The sequence below is a fragment of the Lactuca virosa genome, chromosome 8 (assembly GCF_052849685.1).
Source record: "Lactuca virosa cultivar CGN04683 chromosome 8, Lactuca_virosa_CGN04683_v6, whole genome shotgun sequence".
Taxonomy (NCBI): Eukaryota; Viridiplantae; Streptophyta; class Magnoliopsida; order Asterales; family Asteraceae; genus Lactuca; species Lactuca virosa.
The window spans coordinates 48707735-48723174 of record NC_136433.1 but is presented as its reverse complement, the minus strand read 5'-3'; the positions used below and the strand labels follow the sequence as shown (position 1 = coordinate 48723174).

Here is a 15440-nt window from a genome sequence, read left to right as displayed (position 1 = left end):
TTATTTTTCCTCAAATTTCCTTTTATTTAACTTCAATTAGTAATGAAAAATTCCCTTACAAAAGCATCCAAGAGAGAACGAGTGAAGAGTGAAGTGTGAACACATTATTATATATATATTAAAGTTGTGGAAGAAAGGAATAGTAAACTTGAGATACTTTGTCCAGGTTTGGTCCCTTGATTTACATATCCGGTCCCTGTACTTCCTTAATTAATTTATTCATGTCATTTTGTTTGTGTTCCATTCAACTTCCCATTTTTTTGGCAGAATTGGTCCCTGTATTATTATTGGAAGTTAGAAATACTAAATTTGGATGTTTTTTGGCAACTTTGGTCATTATTCTTTACCCATTTTGACATTTTTGGTCTTTGCAATCAATATTTTTACACTTTTTTGGAACCTTTTAATATTTAAAGTTTGGCCATAAAACTTTAACGGTTTGACAACTTTGATCCATTTTCTAAAAAATTGCTAATTCCCACACCTTTAATTCTTTAGCCATTTTCACATTTTTGGTCATTGCAGTCAAAACTTTTATATTTTTTTTCGGGGCAAAGCCCGGACTTTTCATCCTTGCATTTTCTATGTCTGTCATATTTATCAATTCGAAAAAAACATTGAAAGGTTCTGACCCCGCGTAGCCAGGGTAACCTTTCTGGCTTACTATTAAAAATTCAACCGACATATCACAAGATCTCTCCTCTCTACTTGTCTTTAATTAATTCAGCTAAATGTCTTCTTGACCTTTTTTTCCTCACCTGCTCCCTCACTCACTCTCACAAATCTACACAAACTCCGCATCTTCTTCTTCCCCTCTTCCCGAATCTTGAAACTCCGACCAAAAAATGGGCTCTGTGTCGCTCAAAATCGGCGACGGAACAGCAAGATTCAAGAGCGCCACCGTCTGTTCGTCGGCTGTACATATTCTCATGTTATTTTCAGTCTTAACCACAAATCTGTTTGCCTTATACGCCTTCACATACTCCCCAAAACCCCATCACCAGATTCACTTCCTTAGTCACCATCATACCCACAAGAACATCTCTTTAATCTCCGAACAAGTCTCCTTAATCCTCAGAGAGATCGATTCTTCCCAAAAGAAACTTGCCCAGATGGAAAAACAGCTTCTTGGATACGAAAGCATTGATCTTTCAACACCCAATATGCCAAACGAGTTGAAATTGTTTCTACAAAGGAATCAGCTTCCATTAGGTAAAGATTCAAGAACTGGGATCACAGAAATGGTGGCATCTGTGGGACATTCGTGTTACAAATCCATGGATTTTTTGTCGCAATACATGAATTACAAACCCAATGGAGCTTGCCCTGATGATTGGAGTCTTTCACAGAAGCTTATTTTGAAGGGATGCGAGCCTTTACCTCGAAGAAGATGCTTTGCGAAAACAATCCCCAAGGTTGGTCTTCACCCTTTTCCACTTTCACTTTGGAGAAATGTTAGCGAAAAGATTTACAGTTGGAGTGGCTTAGGTTGCAAGAATCTCATCTGTTTAAACAGTAAGAAACTAAATCGCGATTGTGCTGGATGTTTTGATCTCGCTAATGGAAATGAGAATCAAAGATTTGTAAAATCAAGAGGTAAAAACGATTTCTTGATTGACGATGTTTTAGCTTTAGGAAGTGGTGGAATTAGAATCGGATTTGATATCGGCGGTGGATCTGGTACTTTTGCCGCTAGAATGGCGGAGAAAAACGTCACAGTCGTCACTGCAACTCTCAACATCGATGCCCCTTTCAACGAATTCATAGCTGCAAGAGGGATTTTTCCTCTCTATCTAAGTTTAGACCACAGATTCCCATTTTACGAAAACGTTTTTGACTTGATTCATGTCGGAAATGGTTTAGACATTGGTGGACGATCTGAAAAGCTCGAGTTCTTGATGTTTGACATTGATCGGATCATTAGGGGTGGTGGGTTGTTTTGGTTGGATAATTTTCTTTGTTCTAATGATGAAAAGAGAAAGAATTTGACTCGATTGATTGAAAGATTTGGGTATAAGAAACTGAAATGGGTTGTGGGAGAGAAGATTAATGGTTCAGGGAATTCAGAGGTTTACTTATCTGCTGTTCTTCAGAAGCCAGTAAGAGTTTGAAGCTTCTTTTTACTGGTACGACTAGTGTTCTTGGTGGTTTGGTGATTTTAATCTATTATATATTGCGAAATTTTGATTGAATTTTATGGTTACATAAATTTAAATTCCTTTTAGAATGCGAAATAAGTGATGAAATGAAAGAATGCTTGTTCGTATACCCGATAGGAAGGAAGTTGTATGCTAGAATGTGGAACTTATTAGTCAAATTAATAGTTTAATACCAAGTTAGATTCTTGTACTTATGTATATTTTCTTGTTGCTCAAGGAATTTTGTGTCTTGAAGATCCATTGATGAAATTATATTGGATGTTTAAAACTTTTAGTATGGAATTATATTATTGAACTTGATCATATAAGATGAGATAGAATGGCTATACTAATTTGTTATGTTAGAAATTTTCACATGGCATTATATTATATAGGGGCGAGTTTTAAACATAACCACGTTATTTAAGCAAAAGCCACAAAACCAAGAAACACAATCTGAGCCGTTAGATCATCTATATTCATAAATATGAACATTTAGTACCTTGATTATTTCATTCCCGACATAACATATATACAAGAGTAGGGATGAGATAGGGAATAACTAGACGCAACCGACCCAGAACCGAAAAAACCAAAACAGAAAAATGAAATTCAAATAACCGAGAACCGAACTTAATACCCTATGTGGTTCCAATCAGTACATGGTTCGGATTCGGTTTTTCAGTTAATTGTCACATCCCTATACAAGAGTATCCTTATCTATTGTAAGTAAACATCTCTATCTATATTATCCATGACTAATAGTCTCCTTAGTTTGTACCGAATGTTGAGATTGTTTCGAAAATCATCAAATAGAAGTCTTACGAGTCCTTTGGTGAACTCGTCTGTGAGGTGAGCTGATAGTGGGACGGAGTATGCATGACGTGAACTTCACAACAAGCTACTTTTTCACGAACAAAATGGATATTCATTTCAAAGTGTTCGGTGCGTTGATAAAAAATCAGATTCTTTGAGAAAGTATTTCATTCTTTTTTCTCAATGATGGCTTTTGTGATGCATTAATTTCAAAGAGAATAAGACATAAGAGAAAGATTTTTCACAACAAGCTACTTTTTCACGAACAAAATGGATATTCATTTCAAAGTGTTTGGTGCGTTGATATAGAATCAGATTCTTTGAGAAAGTATTTCATTCTTTTTTCTCAATGATGGCTTTTGTGATGCATTAATTTCAAAGAGAATAAGACATAAGAGAAAGATTTTTTTATTTATTTTTATTTATTTTATTATTATTCTTTTTTTCTCAAACTTTGCGAAGAACTCTGTTCTATCTCTCCCTAGTTGTGAACAATATATATATATATATATATATATATATATATATATATATATATTTGCGTCTAAATGGCTAAGACGATGCTATAAATTTTTAGAAAAAGCAACATAAATGGAAGTAATGCGAAATTGATGAAGTTTGGAAGCTAGAAGAGGGTAGATGTTCTTTATACAGTTGGATCTCATGAGTGGTGTCCTGTTGGGTAGGCTTGAGAACCGGTCATGTGTGAAGACGTTGCGTTATCTATGTACCAATTTTCATCCAGAGGGTGAAGAGACATGGCTTAAGCAATATCGTTGGAGTGTAAGCCGTGTTTGGGTAAAAAGAGGCACTATAGGCTTGGCGTGCTCGAATCCGTCGGTGCTCGTTGTAGTTACAAGCATCCGATGAGTGGCATTCAAATATGAAGAATGTTTTGCTTTTATGCCTCTTAAATTTTTTGATCTAATTGTTGTAAGATTATATTAACAAAGTGAACTCTTTTGTGGAAGTTGGTTAATTTAAAGTAATAAAGGTGTTTGCGTATATTAAACTTTTATGCGAATAATGACCCGTTTGTTTGGTCAAAATCAAAATATACTTCTCGTAATAAATGTGTGAGGATTGTCGATAGAGAAATGAATATTCTCCTATTTTTTTGTTTTTTATTAATCTTTTCTATAAATGTTAAATGGTGATAAGTGTTATATTTAATAAAATTAATAATATTTTAAAATACTTGTTATCAGTAAACATAGATAGGATAATGAGTAGAAATAAAATATAGGTGAATATTTAATTTTTCTTATCCATATGTAATGTAAATATTATGTCTAATAGATGATCAAAATCCGATAAGAATTTGCTTTTAATATTTGCTTATTATTTCAAGAAAACTATGTATAAATTGATTTTTTTTCTTCCAAAAACTAGAATTAATGTTATACATTTGACACCAACTCTAAGGACTAAGGACTAGAAGAGAAAGTTATGATCTAAACCTTGCACTAAGGGAGTAATGTTCCAATACAAATCCTGGTGCATTTTATTATTAAAGGGAAATGGGAATGTGGAAATGTGAGAATCCTATGAGTCTTATCATTATGTAACGTAGTTCTAAAAACAATTTAGGAGACATATCGGATTGTGGCGGTGAATATTATGGTGAAATGATGTATAGATAGTTGTCCCACTCCCACATACTATATACCATTATGCTAAGAAATCCTAATAAAGCTTTGAAGGATATGGTCAGAACTTAAAAGTATGCTTATCCGTGCAACCTTATACAACTTACTTGATCCACTAAATCATGTACTTGAGCCATGTACTTGAGCGCACAACATATATTTTTAGTTCTTGCTTAGGACTTAGGGTACTAACAAAAGCTACAAATAAAGCTATTTATGACCTATGGATTATAGACAAATAAGAACCCTATAACTACCAAAAGCTTCTACCCAGGTATTAGGTGGTGCTCATTTCTTTGAGGTCGAGAGTTCAAGTCTTGTTATGGACATAAATGAAATTAGGTGTTAACTTTAGGAGTATATTGGATTTTTTGTTTAAAAAAGAAACATATAACTAGAAGTGATCATTGGTTTGCTTTGCCTTTGAGGCTTTGACTAAAGCCAACAAAATTTTGGTTTTCTATTTTGGAAAATAGAATGTTTTTTTCCCGTTTTGGTTATTTGGTTTTCCAACTTTTGGATTTTTGTTTTACTTTTATTTTTTGAAGTTTACTCATTAACAAAAACTAAGCAACTTAAAAAAATTATTGAATTTAAACAAAAAAAGAGTAAATAAAAAGAAATAATACATGACGAAATATATATATGTTATTTTTTCAAAATTTAATCAAATTATTTTGTAGTTTTTGTAAATTTTTATCATCAAATTTTATTAAAAAACTAGCAACGAATAAAAAACACAATTCATAAAATCAAAGTTGAGTTTTTATCGAACCACTCGTCCAATGGATCTTTCTACTATGATATCTACTAGAAAACTAAAAATACAATTGAAAATTTATTTATTTTTATCCGTTTTAAGCACAAAAATGAAAGTCAAAACTAGCTAAAACAACCTAAATGAGAGTTTTAGTACCCCTTGAGATCATCACATAGATATAAAGATGGCTTAGATCGAAGCTCACACAAAGAAGTTATGATGTTTACAAAATCTTTTCATGCACGCGAGGTGTGTGCCTATGCCCGTCGCACACTGACACCGGATTCGAGTAGATTACGAGTGACGTGACAAATTGGGGAAGTGACATGTGACATTCTCTGGATGGAGCCACGATGATCATGCGCGACGCGCGCACCTCAAATTCATGACTATGAATAGAAGGTTATGCAGATCACTTCTGCACACCATTCTCTCTCACTCTCTCTGCATCTCTCGAAGTAGTTGCCCTTGGAGCGGTCCCCTGAGTCTCGAGCCCAATTCAACCCTATACCAAAGGTCTCACGCGACTAGGGTGAGTTCACGGCCCCAATTTCACTTTTTAAATGTTTTATGGGGTAGGGGGATACATGCTTATCAAACTGCTTTATCAAAATGAAACCTTAGGATAATGTAGCTACAAATACTATACCTAGTTGTAAGCTATGATATTATGCCTAAGAGTTATGATGCCAGATAGTCTGGGAAGAGATAATACCTAGATGGTATAATGGTCAAATCCCTAGGATAACATAGTACCCAGAAGTAATGTTGGTCAAATATAGGGATATGCATTGTACCTAATTGTTACTCTGTCCAAATATCCAATTATCAAATTGACCATCATTAGGGTATATATATATATATATATATATATATATATATATATATATAAATACTATATATATATATATATATATATATATATATATATATATATATATATATATATATATATATATATATTGTTGGGTTATGAGCATTCTAACACTCCTATGGTGTACATGCAACCCTAAATACCTTGGATCTATGTTTTCTCTATTATACATGCAAATATCAATTTTCCAATGTATTGTTCTAACTAGCATAATATAAAGTACATGTAATATAAAATCTAGTAGAATTACATACCTCTTTGTTGTAGCTTGATTCCATGGAGATCAAGAGCCTAGTGCCCCAAGTGTGACACCTCAAATGGTTCAAATAACATAAAAACAACTTGGAATAACCATGAGAAGAGATACTTCACTCTAGAAATCGGCTTGCCCTCTTGTGTATGCACTAGTGCCAATTTCACCAACCAATGAGGTCTTTATATAGTGTGCACATTAGGGTTACACCATGTAACCCATGACTTTACCCATTCCTTATGCTCTATGGGTTTTAACCTTCATGGAGTATCCATGGGTCACCACATGGGTTAAACCCAACATAAGGAATCATGGATCATAAGCCCACATATATAAGAATGAATGATTTACACAATCAATCCCCATATATTTAATTAGTCTCTTTTGATCACTAAATTAATTCCAAATTAATTCTTGATCAATACTAATTAAATATATGATTTCATATTAATATATTAGAACTTATAATATATTAATATGTCACAAATATCCTCTTCTCACAAAAGGTCTATCCAAATGTCCCGATGCCATGCAACCCAAATGGACCATGTCGGGTCGGGTCAAGTATATACCAATTATAGTTATGGGCTTAGACACTAATCCAACATATATATATATATATATATATATATATATATATATATATATATACACACACACAAGATAATTATGAGATCTAAAAGATATAGTTATCAAATATAAAATTTAAGGGTTTTATGATAGTTATAGGAAATCACTAAGAAAGATAAAAGATAAAAAGATAAAATACCTAAGGTTAATGAGCTAGTGAGCTGTTAATATTCATTGTAACGTCCCAAAATAAGACCCAAAAATTTCATTTTTAATTTAATAAAAACTGATATCCCAAATACATCGTCATAAAAATCCAGATAAACAAATGGATCGATCAACATATCATATCAGAGTAAATCAAGAAAATGTGAAACAAGGTGGTGTGTGCCCTGCAATCATCCCGAGCTCTTCCCTTTGGAACCGGAAGTACCTGAAACATAAACTGAAAACTGTAAGCACAAAACTTAGTGAGTTCCCCAGCATACCACATACCATACATACATAACACATAACGGGCCTCGCCCAATGAGTGTATCGGGCCCCGCCCACACTCGCATAACGGGCCCGACCTAAACTCGCATAACGGACCCCGCCCAATGAGTATAACGCCCCCTCCCAAACTCGCACAACGGACCCCGCCCACATACAATTCATATAAGCATAACATGTAATAGCATACAGAATAACCATCGGGCCCCACCCAGTAAGCATACAAGCACATACACATACAAGTGTCACACAGACAACGAGTATTCTAACATAACAGATCATGGGTCGGCATTGGCACCTTCGTCCCGCTAAACATGGTGAGGAAACTCACCTAGAACTGCTAAATCACACTGATAAATCTCTGGCTGCTGGTCCGACAAATCCCCGATCTATCAATGACAAATAACATCCAAGTAGTAATTAGATTCCAATCTATAACCATTAGGGTAAAAAGACCATTTTACCCCTTACTTAGTTTGGTCCAAAACTAAGGCCCAAACCTACAATTAAAAAGGCCCAAATACCAAAATAATCATCCAAGGCCCAATAATGGCCCAATTTCCATATTGGGTCCAAACCCTTTTCATGGGCCTTAATCCAAGGTCCAAAAATTCCTAGCCCAAAACACCTGAATTCAGATGGCCCGACAAATCCCTAAACATCTAAGCCCAAAATATGGCCCAAACCGAAGACCCAATAATCCGAGGCCCACTCTGCTGAGTACATGGGGCGTACTCAGCTTGTACGCGCAACGTACTCACCTTAGGGCTTGTACGCTAAGCGTACCTCCTTGTACGCCCAGTGTAGCTCCTCATTCGGCCAACTCTCATTTCCAGCTCTTAACTGATTAAGACACCACTTGACAACTTCGATCTGACTTCCTTGGGCTGATTTATCACGTTAAGTTGCTAACTTTATGTGCATGCATGGCTTAATGAAGCTCTTAAAGCTCAAAAGGACTCAATATATGACTTAATGCATGCATGAGGCCATAAACACCATAAAGTTACTAACTTTATGCCAAAGAAACTCATAATATGCCCATATATAAAAGAATAAGCCCCAAAAACGACTTAACCCATCAAGCTAACCCAAAAGGGACCAAAAGCACAAAAACTAAGACATGAAGAGATCTAATCAAGGAGAAGACAAGTTATGAACATGATACCTCAAAAGACTTGCAAAATGAGTGATCATTCTGGATCTCTAAGCTTCACCTTAATCAATGCACCTTCAATCTTCTTCAATCTCTTCAAAATGAGAAAAATAAGCACCAAATTCTTCTCAAGAGCTCAAAGACACAACAATGGAGGCTAATGATCAAGATATAGGGTTTTAGGGAAATGAAGGCGGGTAAAGAGGCCAACCCTAAGGACTTAAGGACTTTAAATAAGGTGTAACACCCTAAAATTAGGGTTTCTTATCCTCCACGTACGCTAAGCGTAACCCTCGTACGCCCAACTTACGAGGACTCACACCCACGATCAAACTCCACCTTAGTACGCTAAGCGTACCATGTGGTACGCCCCGCGTACTAGCTTCTCAGCTTGTACGCTAAGTGTACCATGTGGTACGCCCCGCATACTACTCCAAGGACCAATAATACAACAAATTAAATATAAAGGGCAAATAAGGAACATACCAAACTCCAAGTGTTACATTCATCCTTAGCGGCGTGGCGGGGAATCACTGGTCAAACAACGTTGATTATGGGGGCTCATTGTAATACATTACAACCACCACAGATATCCGACTACCAACATGGACGCCTTAGAGTGGTAGATAAAAATACGTTAGGATTAGTAAAACATCCTAAAAGATAGTAAATTAGGATTAATAAAATATCCTAAAAAATATAATAAGATAGGATCGGTAAATACCCTACAAATATAGTAATTTAGGATTGATAAAGTATCGTAAAAAGATAGTAAACTAGGGTATATAAAATATCTTAAGGAAGGTTTTTCTAAAAGAATAATGATGCTTAATTTAACACAACCAAATAAAGCAGAAAACTATAAAAGAAACTCGTGCACTCACCAACATTATGTTGACGTTTTAAAAAATACATGTATTCTCAGGGAGATGAGTGCGGAGGGTAGTCGTGCCGATGATGAGGTTTTCAAGGAAGATTGTTGGAGTTTATTTCCGTCTATTTGTCATTTCTAGTTAAGTTCATGATATGTGCTTGACCTTTTAAAAAATGTAATCCCAAATAAATTATAATAAATGAAATTATCGTTTGTGATATACTTTTGTGTTATGTTCTATATATATATATATATATATATATATATATATATATATATATATATATATATATATATATATACCTCGATCCAATATCCCTACGTCGCACAAACCGATATTTCTGCCGTCGGCCGGGGGTGTGACACTTAGGCGCCTTCTAAAGCGCTGAATCCAACGATTTGCAACTTTAATGCCAAGTTCCGAGGCGACTAACAACCTTAGGGATGTCTTAGGTGGCATGTTCGATGGAGTCAGAAAATTTGCCTTATTTAGGGACCTTATTTCCGTTTGACATGACATGATTGCAAATATTGTCGATTATTTATGCCAATTATCATGAGAAAATATGGAGTGTTTCAAGGTGGTATCATAATTATAGTTTAAGCGAGTTAAGTGTGGAAGTTCCACACCCAGACTTAACTTGTGATGAATAAGGAGAAACAAGTTGCTTTAGGACCACTATTAGTGATATACTTAGGTGTTAAAGAAAGTTTATTTGAGAGAATAATAATAAAAAATGAGTATTATGTTTGGTGATTAGGTAACTCGTAGATGGTGCAAGCGGGTTAATGAACTACTGATTTGGGTAAAATAACGGCGAACTCCCATGTGATAAAAAAGTTGGGAATCTGATTTTGTCAAGTAAGAGAAACATCATGTAAACATGTTGAAAGTGTAAAAGATTGGGCGAATCTAGAGGAAATAGTCGATGACATAAGTCTTGAAAATGACTCACTACAAATACCTATTGATGGTTAATATGACTCTCAATTATTTTATAAATTTGTTAAAGACTAACTATTATGTTTGAAGAGAATGTTTAATGGAAATGAGGAGTGATAAGGTAATCATGGCTTTTTTTAGATTTTGGCATGTTTACACTATGATGTAGTAGTTAGATAATGAATTGCGAGTCATCGGTAACACTTATGCTGTAGAATGGTGAATCTTGGTGCATCGACCTTTAAAATTCATTGAAAGGCCCAATGAATACCGTTAACAAGTTTGAGTGAGAACTTTGAGAAATGAGATCAATATAGCCGGACAGAGAGCATTCATGATCTATACACATGAGTGATTCTGATGATTCATTTTGGGAGTGGGGTTTTGATAGACATGACCTTGTGAAATGACTTGAGGTTTCAATTTGCAAGACTGATATTTGAGGATAAGATTCCAACACGGATTAGAGGATCCAAATGAAATGATGCTGTTTTTAATAATTCAGCAGAACAATTCAGAGGTCCCAACCAAACAACATGTTAAATATTCAGTTTTTAAAATTTCAGTTCTCTTAAAAATTCAGATATTAAAAATTCAAATCCTACCAAAGAACCCATAATGATTAAGCTCTTAAAACCATCAAGCAAAGAACCAAAAACATGAATGAAAGAGATTATCTAAACAATAAAAAAAGGTAAAACTGATAGATATAATTTCAAATCTATCAATTAATTATCATTATACTTTAATATGTATTTTCTTTGACTCATACTTAAAAACTAGTAGATATACATTTTATCATGTAGTATTACACTTTTTCCTTTTATTCAAATTAAAAGAGTCAAAAGAAAAAGCATATATATCCCACGTGGCACCACCCGTATTTTGAAAATCAAACCAGTCTTTTGCGGGATTTTGGCAACACTTGCACTTAACTACTTAAAGTCTGCAACCCCCCTTCCCCTCATCTAATCCCCACTACAAGTCGCTTCATTCGTATAAACAGAAAAAACTCATGTACACACCAGCTAGTTTTCTTCTTCTCTACCGACAACCTCTCCTCTGATCTCTCTCTCTCTCCTCCATCCTCCGCCTGTTCACCGGCTACTTCCATTTTCTCGGTTCACCAAAACAGCAAGTAAGTATTTCCATTGTTGTTCCTATTTTGCTTTCGAATTTTGAAGTGACAGTTTTCATCTTCACGTTCCTCATTTCCTGTTTTCCTTCGCGATTATTATGTTGTTTATACATTTAACAAACGTATCGGATTTTTTTTCCCGATTATCGGCTACAACGTTTGATAGAGATATATGCGTCTGTGTTAATTTAAGAGCGAAGAGCTCCTTGTGCTCCATTACTTGTAGGGCACGATGTGCGTTTACTGTGTTTTTAGATAGAACTGATGTAATTGAAATCAAAGCCGTTTGAAACCTCGAGATCTGCGTCTCATTATTTGCTACAATACATTTGTTGTTGTTCTTATTCTAATTCTTCTTCCATACATGTTTCCTTGCAAATCCATATGCAGTTTCGCGATTTATATATTTTGATCGTTGTTGAGAAATCAAACTTGGAAATTAGCCACCGGCTGCATTAAATACTTTACCTCTTGTCCAGGATTACACCAACCAAGCCTCTGGTCATTATTTTCCGACACGAAACAACAATTATTTAATCTATTATCGTATATAACTTGAACTTTCAATTCTACTCAATTATTTCACATCTGGTGTAATATAATCGTACAATTATTATATCTATCTGGCTTCTAATTGGAAGCGTTGTTTCCGATATTTGCAGATGATAGGGTCGGCTGATAAGATGTTACCTATAACCTACTCAAACTCCTCCGCCGCCGTAGACGGAATATCGCCGTCGTCATCGTCGGATCAATCACGCCGGAGTAAAAGCAGATTCATCAGTAAACCTTCATGGCTCCTACTCTCGATATCTGGTGCGTACCTTTTCCTCAGATTTTTGTCAACTAATTTGAAATAATTGCGATTTGTGCTTTTCTCATCGATTATTTTCTTGGAATCTGGATTGAAAAGTTAAAAAGTACAAAAGTTTATTGAATTGAATTGCAAATGAAGATTTTTCACACGTGTTCCGATTAATTAGTGATACTTACTAATGATTAACGTAATCACTTAAATGCTTAAAAAATAATTCGTACGTTGTTACAAGATTATTTGTCAAAAACTTTGCAGTGTTGTTTGACATTTTTAAAGGTACATAAAACTATAAAAAAAATAATTGAAGAAAAAAAAACAAGCTTTGAAAATTTTTATATTTATTTTAATTAAGTAATAGGGAATTTCTGATTTGGCGAGCATCCAATGTTTCAAAAGAGTAATTCAAGGACAACATTTTATTTTCTGGTGTCTGTTGAGTTTTTTATTTTGTGTTCACATTTAAATAAGTAAATGTTATAGAAAAAATAGTTGGGTGCATTTAATTTTAGATATATTGAAGACTGAAAAGGAATGGTAAAAAAATTTGATTTTGTATGGACGGCTGGGATTTGCCAGAAATATATATAATTTATGATGAAAATTTATTTATTAGTTTGAGACGGAAACGTCTACTCAATGGGGTTACCTTTCAGCGGGGCTATATAATAGGACACTGACATACTGCAACACTATTATTTATTTCACATTATTTTGCCTATTTTTGTTTATTTTGTTTAAGGATTTATTTTTTAAACTTGTACCTTGAAGAAAATCACAAAAAATAGTATTCAGGGGAAAATTGTTAAAATATAATTTGTTGACAAAATTATGTAAATGGTCCTGTTGTGAAATTACTTGATTAGTGATTACTTTGTGTAAAGTGTAAAAATGTGTCATTTTGTTGAAAAAGAATTCCAAATGTTTGTTATTTTTGTGATTTTATTCCTTATGTTATGAATTAACATAAATGAATTGGTCAAATATTAGAAATGAAAAAAGAGAAAATAGACGTTGGCAAAAGCAATTATTCTTTTAGCTGCTGGGCAAGAATCTTTCGGATTTTGAATAAGATTTTGGAGGGACTGTTTAGACTGGGGTGTATGTACTCGAAAATAATTTTTATGAATAGTCGCTTTCATCTTTTTCCTTAACTTTTTTATTTTTCTGATTCCAAAAGTAAAAACAATATCTATATTTAATGCCAAGAACAAAACGTCCTGATCCAAAAGGGACTGTAAATTTAGAAACTTTTTTACTTTATTTTCAAATTTTGAAATTACCTTATGGGACTTTTTCTTCTTTTTTCTGACTTTTCTTTTCCACGATTTCGTTAAATATTTTTTTTTCTAAGAATCTTTTCTATTTATTTAAAGTTGAATATAATGAGTAAATATGTGATTTGCTAAAATACTTGTAACCTTAACTTAGACAAATGAAAGTAATTGGATTTACTTTACTTTCATTTAATAATGTGCCATATAATGGTATTTGACTTTAATTTAATAATATTTCATACTCATTATAGTTTTCTCCTTGCTCTAGAAAATTTAAGTTTTAAGATAAGATGAATTAATTGTGTCTACTGTCTACTGTTATTATTACATTTTCATCAACTTTTTAATCGGAAATATTCAACCTAAAAATAAAACTCAATATTTACACCTAATTTGTTATTAAAATATTCCAATTAAACATATTTTCTTATACTGTTTGGCATTTGATGTTTACTAAAACCACGGATTAAATAATTACTTTTAAATTAATATATTTTACTAACAATTTTGCCAAATCAGATATGGAGGATAAAATACAATCAATCAACGGAGAAGACAAGCCAGACACCTTCGGTGAACGCGCCGATTTCTACTACCGGAAACGCCCTGAACTTCTCGCCCTCCTCCACGACCTCTACAATCGCTACCTTCACTTAGCCGATCGCTACACTCGCACTCTCTACAAACACCACCACCACAACCACCACCATGAATCACAACCACCAAGTCCGATTTCAATCCACACCACCACCGATTTCTCCGACGACGCTCAAACAACCTCAATCTCCTACCAACCCCCTGAAAAACAAACTCCCTCAGATCTCGTAATATCCGAACTCGTAATCAAGTTTATCGAATACGATTTCATGGTGGATGAGTTAAAGGTGTGTGATTCGATTCAGGAAGAATCGAGGAAGAAGATCGAGTTACAGAAAAGTTTGTTAGATGTTTTGGAATCGGAGCGTGTAGTGCTAACAAACGAAAACTCTCGTCTCGCTTCGGAATCTCTCTTCATGAAACGTAAAGCCGGTGAGCTTGCTCGATGTGTGTTGCTCGAACGAACCGAAGATCAACGTGTGTTCATTCTCAGCCGTAAGATCGACGATCTTCAAGGTCAGATCTATGAGTTAGAGAAACGAAACAAAGAGTATTACGAGAAGTTAATGAAACAAGGTAGTAAGGGAACTGAAGGAAAGAAGAGTAATATTAGTATTAATATAAAACGGTTGATGGTGGGTGGTGGTGGTGGCGGTGGTGGAGGAGGTGGCGGCGGTGGTGGTGGGTGGAGTAGTAGTAGTGTGAGTTGGAGTGGTGGGGAAGATGAGATGGGTTGTTCGATGAGTAGTACAAGTAATAGTAGCACATGTACAAGTCTGGCGCAGGTGATGAAGGACAAGAAGGGTCCACGTGGCGGGGTGAGTGGGAAGAAGGTTAGTGGGTGGTGGGACCGGGTGAAGAAGTTTGATATGTTTATGTGTGGGCCACATCTTGATGTTACATGCTGACGTGGCTTGGCTTAATAGTGTTAATCAGTAATTAGTAATTACTAATTAGTATTTAGTATTATGGAGTATGGATATGGATGTTGTCTCTTTTGTTCAAATGCGATATATTGGACATTGCTCCTCTGTCATGTTTTTCTTAAAGGGAAAAAATGTTAAATTTACAGTGGTATTGTTTTTGTTA

General features: G+C 34.6%; 2 protein-coding genes across 2 annotated transcripts; both read left to right on the top strand.

The window, feature by feature from the left end:
• Positions 1–713: 713 nt before the first annotated feature.
• Positions 714–2411, top strand: LOC145133055 (putative methyltransferase At1g29790). The gene has a single exon (XM_079067997.1). It carries the CDS (start codon positions 846–848, stop codon positions 2109–2111), a length of 1266 nt encoding a protein of 421 aa, XP_078924123.1. The 5' UTR covers positions 714–845; the 3' UTR covers positions 2112–2411.
• Positions 2412–11464: 9053 nt separating this feature from the next.
• Positions 11465–15440, top strand: LOC145132624 (kinase-interacting family protein-like). Its single transcript, XM_079067485.1, has 3 exons — positions 11465–11663; positions 12326–12479; positions 14274–15440. Exons 2-3 carry the CDS (start codon positions 12326–12328, stop codon positions 15257–15259), a joined length of 1140 nt encoding a protein of 379 aa, XP_078923611.1. The 5' UTR covers positions 11465–11663; the 3' UTR covers positions 15260–15440.

Excerpts from the sequence above, each read along its gene's own strand:
- LOC145133055 (XM_079067997.1), top strand. The coding sequence starts at position 846 with ATGGGCTCTGTGTCGCTCAAAATCGGCGACGGAACAGCAAGATTCAAG.
- LOC145132624 (XM_079067485.1), top strand. The coding sequence starts at position 12,326 with ATGATAGGGTCGGCTGATAAGATGTTACCTATAACCTACTCAAACTCC. Across the intron at positions 12,480-14,273 it reads GCTCCTACTCTCGATATCTG|ATATGGAGGATAAAATACAA; the intron begins GTGCGTACCTTT and ends TTGCCAAATCAG.